Source organism: Argopecten irradians, chromosome 6 (assembly GCF_041381155.1).
Source record: "Argopecten irradians isolate NY chromosome 6, Ai_NY, whole genome shotgun sequence".
NCBI classification, from domain to species: domain Eukaryota; kingdom Metazoa; phylum Mollusca; class Bivalvia; order Pectinida; family Pectinidae; genus Argopecten; species Argopecten irradians.
Genome location: NC_091139.1, coordinates 1,319,146 through 1,339,185, shown reverse-complemented (window position 1 = coordinate 1,339,185; position 20,040 = coordinate 1,319,146). Strand labels below are relative to the sequence as shown.

The following is a 20,040-nucleotide window of genomic DNA, read 5'->3' as shown; positions in this document are numbered from 1 at the left end:
TGGAATCAACCTTATTGTGTAAGATATTCATTGGAATGAACTTTATGGTGTAAGATATTTATTGGAATGAACTTTATTAGGTCACCTGAGATGAAGTCTCAAGTGACCTATTCTAATCGCCTTTTGCCCGGCGTCGTGTGTCGTGTGTTCGTAAACAATTTACATTTTCGACTTCTTCTCAAAAACAGCGGAAGCAATTTCAATGAAATTTTGCACAAACCTTCTAAGGCATAAGGCCAATCAAAATTGCGAATTATATGACCCCCCACCCCCAGGGAGCTGTTGGAGGGGCCAAAAGGGGTAAAATTGACTAAAATTTTAAAATCTTCTTCTACACTCACAGATGTGGTAGAATCAAAGAATCAAATACTCTTCATAGATTGAAAGGTCTCAAGGCCCTCTACAAAAATTGTGAATTATATGACCCTGAGGTCTCATGTTTCCCCTGGAGAGGGGGTTAAGTTTACTAAAGTTAATATAGTGAAAACATATTTTGAAGCATTATGTGGTCATTTATGATAGGAAATTAGTCAAATGATGTCAGAATAATCCATATAAGATGGACATTGAATCCTATTAACAAACAGGAACCAAATAGGCTAATACTTCAAAAATCTTCTTCTGAAATTCACGAACTGGTAGAATCAAATACTCTTCATAGATGGAAAGGTCTTAAGGTCCTTTACAAAAATTGTGAGTTATATGACCCTTGGGTCTCATGTTTCCCCCTGGGGAGGGAGTCTAGTTAACTGTAGTTTAAATAGGAAAAACACATTTATGAACGTTATTTGCTTATTTTTCATAGGAAATTAGTCAAACTGGGTTAGAATTATTAGCCTGAGATAGTATTTTATCGTCATATCCATATTGGTCCTGGCTGACCGCCAGGGGTCTTAGGGGCGGGGCCAAAAGGGGTTAAATAGGCTAAAACTTCAAAAATCTTCTTCTGAATTCACAGGTTTGATGGAAGCAGATACTCTTGATAGATTGGAAGGTTTTAGGCCCTTTACAAAAATTGTGAATTTCATGGCCCTGGGATCTCAGATTTTCCCCTGGGGAGGGGGTCAAATTTACTATAGTTTATATAGGAAAAACACATTTATGAACATAACTTGCTTTGTTTTCATAGGAAAATAGTCAAACTGGGTTAGAATTATTAGCATGAGATAGCATTTTAACATCATATCCATATTAATCCTGGCCGACCCCCAGGCGCCAGAGGGGCGGGGCCAATATGGGTCAAATAGGCTAAAATTTCAAAAAATTATCTGAACTCACAGGTTTGGTGGAACCAAATAATCTTCATAGAATAAAAAGTGAAATTTATAAAATCACTGACACTGACTGACTTCTAGTTTGGTTTTGTTGTTTAACGTTGGCAAAGCAAATTAGAATTTTAAGCATAAGGTTCCGTAACATAATACATTAACTATCAAAATGAAAAACAAAAAAAATAAAAATTCTAATAGGAAGGTTTAACTTTCGTTTATTCTAATTCGTAAATAATTTTTACAGATTTAAACCAACGTTGCAATGCTCTTTCTGTATCTGCAAACATGTGACCGTCAAAGCCTCTTGGGCCTCTTGTTGTGTAAGATATTCACTGGAAAGAACTTTATTGTGTAAGATATTCATTGGAATGAACTTTATTGTGTAAGATATTCATTGGAATGAACTTTATTGTGAGACATTGTTAACCTCGCGTGACTCTAACAGTTTAATGTTATCCCTACCTTTCTGTCCAGATGAACATTGTGAGACGTTGTTTACCTCTTGTGACTCTAACAGTATAATGTTATCCCTACCTTTCTGTCCAGGTATACATTGTGAGACGTTGTTTACCTCTTGTGACTCTAACAGTATAATGTTATCCCTACCTTTATGTCCTGGTGTTCATTGTGAGACGTTGTTTACCTCGTGTTACTCTAGCAGTATAAAATTATCCCTACCTATCTGTCCAGGTTTACATTGTGAGACGTTGTTTACCTCGTGTGACTCTAACAGTATATAATGTTATCCCTACCTTTCTGTCCAGGTATACATTGTAAGACGTTGGTGACCTCGTGTGACTCTAACAGTATAATGTTATCCCTACCTTTCTGTCCAGGGGTTCATTGTGAGACGTTGTTTACCTCGCGTGACTGTAAACAGTTTAATGTTATCCCTACCTTTCTTTCCAGGTGTACATTTTGAAACGTTGTTTACCTCGTGTGACTCTAATAGTATAATGTTATCCGTACCTTTATGTCCAGGTGTATATTGTGAGACGTTGTTTACCTCGTGTGACTCTAACAGTTTAATGTTATCCCTACCTTTTTGTCCAGGTGTATATTGTGAGACGTTGTTTACCTCGTGTGACTCTAACAGTATATAATGTTATCCCTACCTTTCTGTCCAGGTATACATTGTAAGACGTTGGTGACCTCGTGTGACTCTAACAGTTTTATGTTATCCCTACCTTTCTGTCCAGGTGTACATTGTGAGACGTTGGTGACCTCGTGTTACTCTAACAGTTTTATGTTATCCCTACCTTTCTGTCCAGGTGTACATTGTGAGACGTTGGTGACCTCGTGTGACTCTAACAGTTTTATGTTATCCCTACCTTTCTGTCCAGGTATACATTGTAAGACGTTGGTGACCTCGTGTGACTCTAACAGTTTTATGTTATCCCTACCTTTCTGTCCAGGTATACATTGTAAGACGTTGGTGACCTCGTGTGACTCTAACGGTTTTATGTTATCCCTACCTTTCTGTCCAGGTGTACATTGTGAGACGTTGGTGACCTCGTGTTACCCAAATCCGTGTGAAAGCGAAGGCCAGTGTAACGTGGATGAGTATGGTGTCTTCTGTACTTGTCCAGCAGGAGTCACCGGCTGGTTCTGTCAGATCATTGGTAAGGGATACATTAAAATATGAAACTGTGAAATTATATGAAACGTTTTATATAAATAGTTGTTTATCAACTAGAAGCATTTGCTGTTTTCTGATCTCAAATGTGATCACTTGAAAATTTGAAATGCAAAACATTCCACATGCAATACAATTGTCAAAAGTATTCTTCGATCTTTATTTTTCAGTGGATAATATATTCATTTGTTGCATCTGGCTTTGTTTGAAATCTCAAGACATTATGAAGTATTCTAAATAGTACATTAGAAAAATATTCTATTTTCCCTGTAATAAGATGAAGAATTGTTGTGTCATTTCATTTTTATCATTCTGTTTATAATTGTATAAAGCCAGCAGTATTATAAACTACTTGTGTTCTCGCTTTAGATCAATGTACTGCAGACGTCTGTAATCAGCAGGGGGACTGTTGGATTAACAATGACACTGTCGTATGTGACTGCTATCCAGGATTCTCAGTACGTGTATGTTAAGAATATGAAAATATTGTAAAGGCATAAAAGATGTTCTACTGCTGACAAATGCTATTTTTTCTCTGTCAAAACAGGAGCAGACGAATTAATATTTTTCTTCAGTTACAAAAGTTATCTACTTTACACCATTACCACCATTGAAAAGTTTGAGCTTTTAATTTTACTTGAAGATAAAAATATGAAAAAAATATTAATTGTGTCCCGAAAAAATTCCATGGTACTATGTGATATATGGAATGAAATACTGAGTGCGCATGTTCCAAATGCATTTTTTTAAATATTTTTTTTTGCGTTTATTAGACCTATATATATATATATATATATATATACATCATAAAACATCAATTATTGTTCAATTAATGAGTATCGTTTATGCTCTGTTGGCGGCAGAGCATCTTTAAATGTATATATATTAGGGAACTGGTTTAGCCTACCTTTCAGATTCATTTACGTATTAGTGAAACTTGTATTTGTGTTAATGTTCAATTTTCTAATATGAGTAAATGATCAAGATTGAATTTAATTAAGAGAGTATTCTTTTCTGCTTCTATTGATATTTGTTTTCTGAACTACTTTTTTAATTACCAGGGAGAGTTGTGTGTGAGCAGTGTAGTTGGGTGCGAGTCTGAGCCCTGTGTACGGGGCACCTGTTCCGAGGATGCTCAGGGATCGTTCCGATGCTCATGTCCGCCTGGATTTGTTGGGGACAAATGTGAGAGACTGGATCCATGTGGCCGTAAGTTTATTTTCTTGATTTAAGTTTGGTTTTCTTTAACTAAAACGAAGAAAAATTAGAAAAAAACCCTCGAGGGTTACTGAGATCCCCCTCCCAATAATTATACCAGGTTTTTCGTAATATGCTACGTTCGTTAGTTTTGTTAAAGCCACGTATACGTCATTGAAAAAATCACTTATTATGTACACGTGTAGTAATTTTTAATTTCAACATTGGTATTATCCCGTTTAAGTGGGACCCACTAGTATTAGGCATGGCAAGAAACACATACCTCTTCATCAACACCAATGGTATGGACTACAGGAGATGGATGATGTGATGTGATGTGTTGTTAATGAAAAGTATGTTAATGCACATATTGTTTATAATTGTTGCAGATTACACCGGAAGAGATTGCAATACACCTCTCCAGTAAACAGTACATACCTTGCATAAAGTATGGTCACTTGTTGCAACCTGTTGTATTATGACATGTGTTTAATGGTTGGAGATCAAGTTATTGTATAGCTTGTGTAAGGGTTTGTGATAAGTGATGATACAATGTTAAATAAGTCTCATTGATTGTGTTTATACATTTGTTTGTATGTGGTCACTTTGGTTAAAACAGACTTAGAATTATCTTATTGCTGCTCACACTAATCCTATAGTTTACAAAAGAAATGTGATGATGAATATAGCGTTTAAGAAGTGCAAAAAAAAGTTGTATTCCTAAATGTATTTCATTATTATTTATACTAGAAATCTCACCTAGTCAGCATTTGTTTAAGCGAATTCTATTCTTTTTATTTATTGATTTTACTTATTAATTATGATCGATGTAACTTTGTTTTATTAACACGTATACAGCATTTGATACGTTTATTTTATTTCGTTTTAAGAGTTGTCTGTTGAGAAAACATATTTATTGTGTAACCATACCAACAATACCTAATCATATAATTGATGGAAACATTCCAATACTAGTAATAAAAATCAACAGTTTGTGTCTACAGTAAAAGACTGAAAATAAGTCATCACTTGCATTATCAAGTGTATGTGCAATACGTTTTTGTTCTACTTTGCAAACTTACAGATTTTTATTTTATCTTTACATATTATTGAGACTGTTGTTTTAAGTATATAAAATAATGGTACATATTATTGAGACTGTTGTTTTAAGTATATAAAATAATTGGAAAAACATTTTGAACCTGTTAATATTTATCGATATATTCTACAAAAATTACGTTGTGCAATATTATTTATCGATATATTCTACAAAATTTATATTGTGCAATAATATTTATCGATATATTCCACAAAATTTATATTATGCAATAATATTTATCGATATATTCTACAAAATTACATTGTGCAATAATATTCATCGATATGTTCTACAAAATTTATATTGTGCAATTATAATTATCAATTTGTTCTACAAAATTTCATTGTGCAATTGTTTTAAAATGTGAACTGAAAATATAAAATCCTTGTATCCATATATATGTTGTTCATTTACACATTTTACTAGCCCCGATATGGCCGAAACTCATAATTAAAAAAAAAAAGCAAAGTCACATGTAATAACTGATGTACCTTGTACTGCCACATAATATGTAAAATGCATCTGATACAGGATCTCATGGAGTCTTTAGTTGTGTGATTATTTTGAGAGGTTAACCAATGAGGCGTAATAAGAATACATTGCTGATGTTAACTTTTCATTCTCGAACTCTTCGGCGTCCAAATTCTCTTTGACGAAGTTAATTTTGCTTTGAACAGTACCACTAATAAATCAATTGTTTGTTTTTGTTTTAGTATTTCAGAACATATTCATTTATACGATTGGTTACGCTAGACCATTGCATTCCAGTAGAACATGATAATTTAATTAAAATACTCAAGGATTAACCTCCTACTTTGTTTAGTTTATGAAATGATAAACCCAATGGAGCACGAGGTATATTGCGCAAAGAAAGAGGTTAATCCTGATATTTACAATATTTTTCTAAACAATAAAATCAATCAGATACAATCATTTACTTGTGCTATTCGCCGTCAAAATTATACTGTCGTCATGTTTCACCGTGCACAACAGCCATTCAGAAAAAGCGCGCCTTTGACTGACAGCTTCATTCGCTCTTTTTCTATGACGTCACAAAAAACAGTATTTATAATTCACTTATTTTATTCATGTTAAATAGCAACACCACATTCAAAACAATAAATCTGTGTGATTGTATGTCTCCGATTGTCACCTATATGTGTTATTTGTAAATATTGATACGCGATTTTCTAGAATGTCAAAGCAAATCCGCCAATGTTTACATGCATCCATACGCACCGAATCGGGTCACGTTCTGCACTCAAGTTATTGGGAAATAAACAGATTCGCTCCAACTTTTTTATCGATACAGAAACAGTGACAATTATAGATATGTCTAAGTCATAAATATTCTGAATGATATAACTCTCTATTGGTTCAACTGAAGCAGACTTTCTTTGGTGAATGTGCAAATAGCCAAAAATAACCATATTTGATATTTCATCGTCATTTTTATTAATGTGTAAAACCTCATAAAAATCGTACTGATTATTTTCATTGAGTGGTTATTTACGCAGTTAAAATAGACCTTGATAGTTCCTGCTTAATTGTGAATCAATTTCAGGACATGCATCCCTAGATGACTTGGTATGTTTGAATGTTATAGATATTAGAATGGCTTTGAAATCAGAATTAGCAAAAAGTAATTTTGTCAATATTAAAAATAGATGACTTTATTTCAAATAGTTTTCTCTTGATGATTAGAATGTAGGAATACACATCAGCTACATTAAAGTTGACTTTATGTTTAATCATTATTTGGTGTATCTTTGACAAGTGTAAACGTTTGTAGATGGAATATATGTATACTGTGAAAATTATGCGTGCGTTTCTTGTCAACCGAACACAATCTTAAATTCTTTATTTTCCTTCGTTGCATTTTTGGGGGTCGAAAAGTATATTTGCATAAATACAACCACGAAACATACAAATTCCTGAATTCGATCAGTATCACAAAGAAAGGAGAGCTGCGGATTAATACTCGCAGCCATCGTCAGACAAAAAAGAAACCTGCAAGGTACCAACAATTACAAGTAATAGTTTGCGCTCCATTAATTTCCCTTCGGTATTATTCCTATACGTGATGAGCTTTATAACACGTATACTAATATTTCTTACTTCAGTATTAATAGTTATGTTGATAATTTTAACTTTTCTGGGTTTCCAAACGATGGGTTGTCCCCCCGGTTGTAATTGCTGATGAATTCTGAAACTCTTTGTATGAAAAAAGTCGATTGGGTTTGTGCATTTTTTTTTTTTTTTTTTTTTTTTGTAAATTATAACAAAGGCGCATTATTTTATTGTAATTTTAATAAAACACATTACGATACGACCAGTTCGGATTTATGATGCAAAAAATATGCATAATGAAATTCACGATCGTGTAATAACCCCCTGGCTTATGCATTTATAAGTAAGGATATCTAAACTTCCGTGTAACTAATACAGTGTATGGAAGATGTAGAATTACACATGGTTTTTCTGGCAAAGTATTGAAGTTTCTTTTTTTTTTGTATTTTTTTACATGAGTTTATTCATAGACAAAATTCAATATTTTTTCTTCTCACACACATTCCTACTTTTTGCCGAATTGGATGATTTTCACTTAAAAAAGTTCAAATATCAACCACTTTCATATTGATAAAGAAAAAAAGTGCAAATTGAGAAAATAATAGAAAGTGGATCCAAACGATAATTTAACAATGTTACTGTTGATAATTAAGAACAAATTCTAGAAGCAGAAATCACGAGGAAAAGCTAGGGGAGTAGAAGGAATTTATACAACAAATGTGACGTTCTACTACAGAATATATCTTAATTGTCAAACTATATATCGTAAGTATTAAATAAGTATATTCTTTCATATTAAAACCAAACGCACAAAATTGCCAACAAAATATAGCTGGATTTTTTTTGCTATCAACCGTCACAATGTACCGAAGTTATTTAAGCATTGAACGTCTTTCAGTTGGCATTCATAGCTAATATGAATTCAAACTGGACAGAGGCAAATTTCACGAAGCGCGCCAACTGAAAGACGTTCAATGCTTATATTTACTGTTGGTTATAATTTTATAATGAAATCCCAAGAAATATTGTATCTATAATGAAATAATCATTCGTTATCGTCATGGATGGAACAGCCATTTTGAACAGCCATTTTTCGTAATCGCTGGCACAATTGTGACGTTACAATGATAATGACGTCACAATAAGCGCTTGAAGTTCATTGTCTATATGACTGACAACTGAGTTTGGTAAGGTTACATAATGAGACTGCAGTGAAAATGTAAATATATAAATATAAATACGTTACCGGTTATATAACAGATGGTAATGCCACATATACAGAGCAAAAAGCGCTCAAATAAGATATATGACTAACAATTTGTCTGAAATAAAACACAAGTTTGTTATTTCCTAAACTAAGCCTTTTGTAATGATATGCTATTGTAAGAATTACGTCACCTCACGTTCAGTTTATATATAGATATATTTATCCTCACTATCATAGCCTATATTAGATATAGTTGTATTATATCCGGATATATAATTATCATATATTATTAAGCATTAAACTATCTTCCTATGGTATCTATGGTCTATATAGATGACAGAGCTTTGCAGATAATTTTCATAATGTGCGCTAGCGCATAATAAGATGATTGAAGCTCTGGTATCTATATATAGACCATAGATGCCACAGGAAGATAGTTTAATGCTTAAATTTACATCATCAACTCATTTTAGGGTTTTTGTATTAACATTGTTGAAGCTAGACCTGGAAAACCGTTTATCAACGACGATTTCATCCATAAGATGGAACAGCCATTTTGACGGTGATCAGTTGACATCACCACGTCAACATTAGTGACGTCATAATGGTCACGTTTTGGATGTCAGCTATACCGTCATATACTTCACTTTGCCTTGGTTAGTTTATATTGTAGAGGTGACAAGTAAACGTAAATATATTATATTATACACTATAATATTGTTATTCTGATCCTACTAAATTCATTGACACGCGAATGGATAGGTGGTTTTTTTATTGTAAACAAGTAGTGTTTCCCACAGCCCCGATTAGCATGGCGCCGCGCCGTGCCCTTTTTACTTGACGCCATGCCCCTATGACCTAACGCCGTGCCCTGTTTGTCCCCAGTACACTTCTACTAAACTACCAAATACCAGGTAATGGCTTGATAATTAAGTAAACAAAAGAAGTGTGACCACTCCCTGACCCCCTGACCAACACCCCAGTGGCCCTAATTAACAGCCTTGGGCTATTTCCACCTTGGCTTGTGGTGTCACTTTCAGGTCTGTGTATTACGTAAGCAGTAGTCAAGCAGCCGATCGGCAGCCTAGAAAACAATCAGCTGGCCTTTCAATAAGTTTTATGACTACAGCTAGTGAGCATTACTTCAAAAACAAATACTGCTTACAACTGTAAATGATTTACTCACGTTTTTAATGTTTAATAGGCCTATCTATATCGGATTGATGTCACAAGATTTGCAATCGTAATGGCCGCCATTTTGGGTGTATTGTAATAGTAGATCCGGAGGTATTGAATTTCCGGATTTTACTAATATTCACGTTTTTAAAAAACGAAAACGGTATAATTTTTTTAGAATTTCGATGTGAATTTATTTTTAGAAAAGATATCTTAATAATAATAAAATTATTAATAGTAAAGTAATTAAAATAAATCAAATTAAAAAGAAATCATTTTTTCTCTATCAGATTAAATTGAAATATTTTGCAAACTACTCCAACACTTATCTGTATTTTCTTAATTTAGTGCTTATAAATTTAGAACATTATTTTAATTAATTGTCCATTATTATGAAACATGTTATCTTATTCAAATCAATACAGTATTTTTAATATTTAAATAAAGATATATATAAAATAAAGGTAATTGGATAGAAATAAAGGAATACATTTTGAATTTTCCCATTCTTTTAATTAATATAAATGAAATTTAGATCTTTCTTGTGAATCAGTTATAGTCATGATCATATGATCTGCAGATTACAATTTTCAAAATCATTTTTTTCACTCAGAATAATTAAATAGATGTCCTGATATTACTTAGCAACTCAGAGAGTTTAAAGCATTTAAATGATATTAAGTTGAACCAGAATTAAATAAACAACAAGACAGTTTTAAAGATTTCCCCATGTATTGGAAGTTGTCGATATAACCTTTGTGCCCCTCTGATGATTATTTAACGCGGTCAAGGTGCCCTTTTCAAAACCCAGCACCATGCCCTTTTTTTTCCTGTGGGAAACACTAACAAGGATTCCTTCTCATTTACTTTTGTCAATAAAACGAGAATTATCTTACAAGTAATCATGCGCTGTATATTACTACCAAAATCAAACAAATATCAGAGATCAGTCTTCGACAATTGTTTTTCAATAAAGCGTACTTGTGAATGATTGACCTGATCATACAAAAAGATTGGCCCCGAGTGAGATAGACAAACGATTTGCTCACTACTGGTAAAACGCTGTTTACCGATTGGTTAGTTACATACTCTATATTATCATTGATTGGATATCATAGATACTTGTCCTGATACAACATAGACTAGTTTTGAGCTGTCCCTGAGGATAGCGTACACAGTATTTACTTGATAAGCGAAATCCTGAATTCTAAAACATACACAAAGATACGCGTCAACATACTTTGCTCCCATGCTTAAACTAGGCTCTTGTTGTAAGTCATGACTGACGGTTTATGTATATAGTATAGAAATATGACCAAAATATTATGAGATATGGAATTTCGGTAAAACAATAATATAAAACATTAGAAACATTTATGAGTTATGGACAATTTGACCAAGTTTGTCAAAAATGTAAGTCAATTTTACCCCTTTTGGCTCCTCTCACACCCTTATGGACTTTGGTACATGTAAATAATGATTAAAAATGTCTCGAAGCCATAGAAGGGGTTTGTAAAATACCGCTGGATTTACTTCAATAGTCTTGGAAAAATCGAAGATGTAAATTGTTTACAGACCTACGACGGAAGACGAACGATGGACTAAACACTACAATGGACAGAGGTGATTGCAATGGGACACATGATACTTCATCTTAAAGGCCCACTACCTTTCCGAAACGGTTTTTGTTTTTTAAAATGGGAATGTAAAACGAGATTAATAATTTTGTAGAGGTGGCAAAAGTTATTAACTTAACGTTAATACTACACTTATTATCACCTCCTACACAATTCAATTAAAATAAATAAAATGTTAATTTTCATAACGTGGGTCGTCTTATGTTTTCCCCGTCGTCCTAAATACCGCGCGGTAGTTGACTATCACTGCGGCAGACGGTAAAACAGCGAAATGATTCCCCATTGTTAACATATATTACGCAGGAAATCTTGCATATGTTTGGTGTTGTAACCTCATCTTAGGCCATAGGTATATATTTTAAACAAATGGGTTCCGTCCGTCCTTCTGTCCGTCCGTACGAATGGTTTCCGGAGCATAACTCTAAAACCAGAAGAGATATTTCCACGAAACTTCATAGACACATTGGTCTTATGGTCTAGTAGTGCCTTTTGCTATTTTAAGGTTTTCACTTTTTGTACTTTTTTCTGTAACCATGGAAACATTGCTGAAAATGGCAGATTTTTGTGTAAGAATCGTTTCCGGAGCACAACTCTAAAACCAGCAGAGATATTTCCACGAAACTTCATAGACACATTCTTTTTATGGTCTAGTAGTACCTTTTGCTGTTTTTGGGTTTTCATTTTTTGCACTTTTTCCGTTACCATTGAAACATTGCTGAAAATATGGTAAGTGGTAAATGTTACTTTGCAAAACTCCACCCATCTTTGTGTATATAATCTAATATAAATGTCAAGGCTGTATACCTGATTCAACAATTGCAGCCCCGCTCTACTTGAATTATACTCCATCTTTCTTTAGCTCAACTTCCTTTTTCCTATTTTTTTTTCATACACATAAGTCTCCACAATCAAACTTACTTCAGCTTTGATATCTTCCATTGGCGGGGGATCTGAATGACTATGTCCTTGTCTGAGGTAATTAATGTTTCAAGAAATCTTTATATTTTGCTCCGGAAAGGTAGTGGGCCTTTAAGTGATCAAAATTTATGGTCTTAATTAAGATGATATAAAATAGAAAACAATTATCAATGTTACGTCTGAGCGATAATGACTTAGTGGATTTCGCATCAAATACACATATCAATATCTGAAACACCTTGTACATTTCATTATTTTGTCAATTTATAAAACCGTTTTCGTGTGAACTATTTTGATACAACATTACAATGGCGTAGGTTATACAAATTGAAATATAAAAGATGAAATGGTGACTCAATATTTCCGTTCATTACTAATTAAGGCGGCCATTGTTTATCAAAGGAAGCCTATATAAGTTTTGTAGCCTGCTTTCCGGTTTTGGACAATTCGATGGGCTGGTACCTATTCCTGGAATATCGCTCTAAAGCTTGTCCGCGCGTCTCTCCTTTCTATTTATACTATACTTTCTATTTGCCGCAAACACGTTTTATTTTCCAAATGGTGATACAAGTAGATCATCGCAAACACCAATGGTCATTTTTCAGTGTTGGTTATCAGCAGTCTTCTTATTGCCTCCAACTGAATGGGCGTAATATTTCTCCAGAAGAGTATCCAGGTAGGTAAAGAATGGCTGGTAATGTGTTGTTCCTTTGAAATGATGAGCCATGTGAGCAGCGGGTCCTCCCATCAAATTAAACGGAATAATTCGATGAATTCCGAATGGAAGATCGTATCCGGTATGGTTGTCGACTAAGAGAAAGATAAACACTGGTACAAACAGCATTCTCGTGAATGGATGACTTCCCATAAATCTAAGCGCGTAGTTCGCTGATAAAATGAGTGTTATCCTCTCTTGGACTGTCAGCAAGTTTGTAACGCGGCCGTGCATGACGTCATGCTTGTGATGCAACGCGTGTACAGTTTTGTACAGCCAAGCGTTTTTGTGGAACAGTAGATGAAAACAAAAGAACATAAAATCGAATAGCAAGATACTTGTCACAAGTTGAAAACATACACCTCCAACAGTTGGTGGGGCTATAGGAAGTGGTCGGGTAGTCTGGATAAAACTAAGGCGTTTTTGTGCCATGACGGACGGTTGTACTCCCATGTATTTCTTGATCGTGAATGTATCTAACAGCATCAATGGTGTAAGGTATATAATTGCTTCAAATATTATATTCATCACGGTTGTATGCACATACGTTACCGAAGGATGCACTTTGTACTTATCTAAAAACGGCATGTAATGTAAGGCAAACGGATAAACAGGTATTGCAATAGCGTAGGTCAGTGTCGCGTGCCAGGACTCAAAGTAGACGGAGTTAAAAGCCCATGTGGATCGCAGGTAATACCAGGCACTGTCCAACCGGGTTTGTAGGGTATCCAAATTATGTATAGAAATGCTAACCCCCAGCACAATAAGTGCCCGTACGATCCAAGGAATGAAGCGGTCCTTGCCCTCCAATGGTCGTGTCTTTACTTCTCCCATCGCATCCCGACTCGCCTTCGTTACAGCCATCTGGAAAGATACAAAGAATGGGATAAAGTGGATGTCATTATCGTAATTTTCTTTCATAAAAAATCAGAATCATAGGACATTTGCCGTGTCCCTTCAAGTGATTTTGTCTTTAGCAATCCACCGGTATATGAGACAAAATTATGTACGTATTGGAGTCCAGAAAATGCATAGATATCCCGCAAATGTTGACAAATGTTGTAAAACGAAAATAAACCTAAAGTCACCAATGCAGCGTGATATGATGTCAGTAAACAATAACCTATTGTTCATCGAGTCAATGCCTACAGAGAACGGTGTAATGGTTCGTACTCCTATAATTTGGACCTAGTAATCCTAGTACTTTTCTATGTTTCCTTTTATTAGAAAATCTTAAAGTAAAGCCAGAAAATCAACTAGTAAACATATGTATCCTACTAACATACAATGGTATGTGGTTACGTCTTACTACTACTAGTAAATCAAAGTGTGTGCTACATACATACAATGGTATGTAGTATGTCTTACTACTAGTAGTAAATCCATGTGTGTCCTACATACATACAATGGTATGTGGTTATGTCTTACTACTAGTAGTAAATCCATATGTGTCCTACATACATACAATGGTATGTGGTTATGTCTTTCTACCAGTAGTAAATCCATATGTGTCCTACATACATACAATGGTATGTGGTTATGTCTTACTACCAGTAGTAAATCCATATGTGTGATACATACATAATGGTATGTAGTATGTCTTACTACCAGTAGTAAATCCATTTGTGTGATACATACATACAATGGTATGTGGTTATGTCTTACTACTAGTAGTAAATCCATTTGTGTGATACATACATACAATGGTATGTAGTATGTCTTACTACGAGTAGTAAATCCATATATGTCCTACATACATAATGGTATGTGGTTATGTCTTACTACTTGTAGTAAACACATATGTGTCCTACATACATACAATGGTATGTAGTATGTCTTACTACTAGTAGTAAATCCATATGTGTCCTACATACATACAATGGTATGTGGTTATGTCTTTCTACCAGTAGTAAATCCATATGTGTCCTACATACATGCAATGGTATGTGGTTATGTCTTACTACTTGTAGTAAACACATATGTGTCCTACATACATACAATGGTATGTGGTTATGTCTTACTACCAGTAGTAAATCCATATGTGTCATACATACATACAATGGTATGTGGTTATGTCTTACTACCAGTAGTAAATCCATATGTGTGATACATACATACAATGGTATGTAGTATGTCTTACTACGAGTAGTAAATCCATTTGTGTGATACATACATACAATGGTATGTGGTTATGTCTTACTACTAGTAGTAAATCCATTTGTGTCCTACATACATACAATGGTATGTGTAGTATGTCTTACTACTAGTAGTAAATCCATATGTGTCCTACATACATACAATGGTATGTGGTTATGTCTTACTACCAGTAGTAAATCCATATGTGTCCTACATACATACAATGGAATGTCGTTATGTCTTACTACCAGTAGTAAATCCATATGTGTGTCCTACATACATACACTGGTATGTGGTTATGTCTTACTACAGTAGTAAATCCATATGTGTCCTACATACATACAATGGTATGTGGTTATATCTTACACTTGTAGTAAATCCATATGTGTGTCCTACATACATACAATGGTATGTGGTTATGTCTTACTACTTGTAGTAAATCCATATGTGTCCTACATACATACAATGGAATGTCGTTATGTCTTACTACCAGTAGTAAATCCATATGTGTGTCCTACATACATACAATGGTATGTGGTTATGTCTTACTACTTGTAGTAAATCCATATGTGTCCTACATACATACAATGGTATGTGGTTATATCTTACAACTTGTAGTAAATCCATATGTGTGTCCTACATACATACAATGGTATGTGGTTATGTCTTACTACGAGTAGTAAATCCATATGTGTCCTACATACATACACTGGTATGTGGTTATGTCTTACTACCAGTAGTAAATCCATATGTGTTCCTACATACATACAATGGTATGTGGTTATGTCTTACAACTTGTAGTAAATCCATATGTGTCCTACATACATACAATGGTATGTGGTTATGTCTTACTACTTGTAGTAAATCCATATGTGTCCTACATACATACAATGGTATGTGGTTATGTCTTACTACTTGTAGTAAATCCATATGTGTGTCCTACATACATACAATGGTATGTGGTTATGTCTTACTACGAGTAGTAAATCCATATGTGTCCTACATACATACAATGGTATGTGGTTATGTCTTACTACGAGTAGTAAATCCATATGTGTCCTACATACATACAATGGTATGTGGTTATGTCTTACTACTTGTAGTAAATCCATATGTGTGTCCTACATACATACAATGGTATGTGGTTATGTCTTACTACTTGTAGTAAATCCATATGTGTGTCCTACATACATACAATGGTATGTGGTTATGTCTTACAACTTGTAGTAAATCCATATGTGTGTCCTACATACATACAATGGTATGTGGTTATGTCTTACTACGAGTAGTAAATCCATATGTGTGATACATACATACAATGGTATGTGGTTATGTCTTACTACGAGTAGTTAATCCAAATGTGTCCTACATACATACAATGGTATGTGGTTATGTCTTACTACGAGTAGTTAATCCAAATGTGTCCTACATACATACAATGGTATGTGTTATGTCTTACTACAGTAGTAATCCATGTCTACATACATACAATGGTATGTGGTTATGTCTTACTACTAGTAGTAAATCCATATGTGTCCTACATACATACAATGGTATGTGGTTATGTCTTACTACGAGTAGTAAATCCATATGTGTCCTACATACATACAATGGTATGTGGTTATGTCTTACTACCAGTAGTAAATCCATATGTGTCCTACATACATACAATGGTATGTGGTTATGTCTTACTACTTGTAGTAAATCCATATGTGTCCTACATACATACAATGGTATGTGGTTATGTCTTACTACTTGTAGTAAATCCATATGTGTGATACATACATACAATGGTATGTGGTTATGTCTTACTACTTGTAGTAAATCCATATGTGTCCTACATACATACAATGGTATGTGTTACTTACTACTTGTAGTAAATCCATATGTGTCTACATACATACAATGGTATTGTATGTCTTACTACTGTAGTAAATCCATATGTGTCCTACATACATACAATGGTATGTGGTTATGTCTTACTACTTGTAGTAAATCCAAATGTGTCCTACATATATACAATGGAATGTCGTTATGTCTTACTACTTGTAGTAAATCCAAATGTGTCCTACACATACATACAATGGTATGTGGTTATGTCTTACTACTTGTAGTAAATCCATATGTGTCCTACATACATACAATGGTATGTGGTTATGTCTTACTACTTGTAGTAAATCCAATGTGTCCATACATGGTATGTGGTTATGTCTTACTACATAGTAATCCATATGTGTATACATACAATGGTATGTGGTTATGTCTTACTACCAGTAGTAAATCCATATGTGTGATACATACATAATGGTATGTAGTATGTCTTACTACCAGTAGTAAATCCATATGTGTCCTACATACATACAATGGTATGTGGTTATGTCTTACTACCAGTAGTTAATCCAAATGTGTCCTCCTTGCATACATTTTAAGTCTGATGCGACTGTATTTCAAATGAAATCTTCCATTAATGGCTCAAGGTTCAGAACTTCAAACATAAACATAAGGTCCCCGATTTTTTGTTCTTTCAAAATGACCTTGATGCATCTATAGTATATTTTTTGTATTTACAAATAAATTCACGGTATTATTATCAAGACTTTAACAGATCGTTTAATATGATACGTTATACAATAACACAGTCTTCAAAAGTGATAGACTCGCGTTAAAATCGATATACAGCGGTATTCCATAATGCTTGAATAATCTTTTAACAATGAAAATACAACATGTTTCTTGTGTATGCACCTGTTTTAAAGGTTAAGTCCATCGTTATCAAACAAACTGGATCGCTAGGAGCAAAATAACCGAGTATTTCCCCATAGGTAGCTTCCCCAGAGATAGCAACAAACGTAGATGTAAATGCATATAATTAGGCATAAAACATGGTGACAAGCGTAGATAACTCGCTGAAGCATAAAAATTGCCAGTAATAAAGAAATATTTTATAAAACTTTCATATATCATTATAGGAGACTGGTACACGCGTAAATTATGTATGGACGGTACAGATATGGAGGCAGTTAACTTGATGCAGTAAAGATTCAAATGTATGGTATGAATTTGATGTGATACTACAAATCGATAAAATGAAAAGTGATGACTATAAAATAACAAAATTGTTACGTCAAATACTATAATACTTCCTGCATTATGTACTACACATGCGGAACATATGGGAAGTTACCTACTGTAGCAAAACTTAGCATTGAAAGGTGAATTTGAGATGAGGATGTGGAAAATCAATACCATATTATTGTATCGCCAAATAATCTAAAGCAATATAAAGCAACAACATTTTAAAATGTCAAATACTTTCGCATGGTCAATATGAAACGATAACACTGTAGATACATACATTACTCAGTATACCTATGTTGGTTATAAGATGTGATAAGCAGTTTTAGTTGTCATGTACGAACATAATCAAACCCACTTATTTATCGAATCAGTAAATATTTAAACATACCTCTCAATTATCGTGGTCAGTGACGTGTTCTCTGCATCAATATTCTACCAGCACGATAAAATGACGGGCTTTCAACATCAATCTGGTCAATCTAAAACAGAAATTGATAGAACATTGATATCTGCTTGACATACCTGTACTAGTCTACCTACAGCCTCAGCGTGAACAGTGCAAGGCGGTGACCCACATGTGACCTCTACCAGTACGACTCGTACAATATGCTACTATTCACGTCGTCAAGGATATACGATCTCAAAAACGTAGGAAGACCAGGTGTGATCAATCCTGTATCATTGTCACAGCTAACATAACTACAATGTATGGTTAAAAGCTGTAGGGAATACAGAAAAGTTGTCAACATTATCGCTCCATAAACAGGTGCTATCCTTCTCTATTTCTGTTCATGTTTGTAATATAGTACAGTTATGTATAATGTATGTTGTAATGATGTGAGCCGATGAAGCTATAAATACTGTTTAATATTTAAAAAAAAAAAAAAAGCTGATTATACATGTTGTACTATAAATGCAGCAATTACGATTCTGGCAACATCTTTCCACGGTAAAAGTAATCCTAGTCATTTTATTTCAATTCATATCCAAAAATGTTTATTTGTGGAGTAAAATACAGAATTATAAATAATACAGTGTATGTAAATACACATTTGTAGCAATAATTGACTTCAGGTGTCAGTCAAAAATCTCACTGTTCGCTGACTTTTTGAGATGGTCATTAATTAGAAACAATTGAATACGACACAAAAATGTTATTCTACAGTCTATAATTTTTCACTCGAGGTTGTCATGGAAATTTTGACTTGTCTTAGATAAATCTGATACATGACAAAAATTAAATACCGCAATTAGTGAACTGGATTTCGATTGCATTTGAATAAAATACCCCTTTGCTTACCAAACGTTCGTAAATAAGAGACACTGGTCAACTATGCGAGTATGAAACCTTGGAACGAATTGAATAATCATGGAGTATATATCAACACCATTACTATTTTCTCATCACATGTATATGTTAATGCTATCTTCAGAAACTATGCTAATTTTACCATCAAGAATGCAAACAACGGAATTTGCATTTACATTTCACGCAATTTTCACGTATAGAGAATCGATTTGCAGTTGCGGATTTCTGAAAATGGAGAGCTAGAGAATGGTAAGAGAAAAAAATATTCTTCCGTATATGGATAAGAAGAATAGAGAAAGTCTATATTCGGCATCACAAAATATTGTAAAACCCTCGGCAAGCCTCGGTTTTTAATGCATTTTATGACCATCGAGTAAGTTATCCCCATCCTTAGTTCATATCCACATATGATAGAGATTTATCTTATACAATTTCCCAAATATTTCTCAGTCATCATTAAGATTTCAGAAAAAACTCATTCGATCAATTAGAACAATGTATCAAAGAACAATACTAGAAAGTGATGTTAATCATTACAATTAGGTCAAAAACTCGTCACAATCAGGCTGTATGTTCTAAAACTTTTTCTCA

At 33.9% G+C, this 20,040-nt stretch overlaps 2 protein-coding genes across 2 annotated transcripts in view; one reads left to right on the top strand and one right to left on the bottom strand.

Annotated features, from left to right (window-relative positions):
* Positions 1-5,910, top strand: part of LOC138324687 (neurogenic locus notch homolog protein 1-like) — a 37,419-nt gene extending 31,509 nt beyond the window's left edge. Inside the window, exons 7-10 of the mRNA XM_069269726.1 lie at positions 2,759-2,893; positions 3,277-3,365; positions 3,969-4,116; positions 4,494-5,910. Coding sequence (XP_069125827.1) covers positions 2,759-2,893; positions 3,277-3,365; positions 3,969-4,116; positions 4,494-4,531 — 410 coding nt within the window. The 3' untranslated portion in view covers positions 4,532-5,910. The remainder of the gene's footprint in view (positions 1-2,758; positions 2,894-3,276; positions 3,366-3,968; positions 4,117-4,493) is intronic.
* Positions 5,911-10,493: 4,583 nt separating this feature from the next.
* Positions 10,494-18,697, bottom strand: LOC138324688 (cholesterol 25-hydroxylase-like). Its single transcript, XM_069269727.1, has 2 exons — positions 18,529-18,697; positions 10,494-13,790 (listed from the first exon to the last, which is right to left on the bottom strand). The coding sequence occupies exon 2, from the start codon at positions 13,788-13,790 to the stop codon at positions 12,813-12,815; it is 978 nt and encodes a 325-aa protein (XP_069125828.1). The 5' UTR covers positions 18,529-18,697; the 3' UTR covers positions 10,494-12,812.
* Between the last annotated feature and the right edge of the window lie 1,343 nt (positions 18,698-20,040).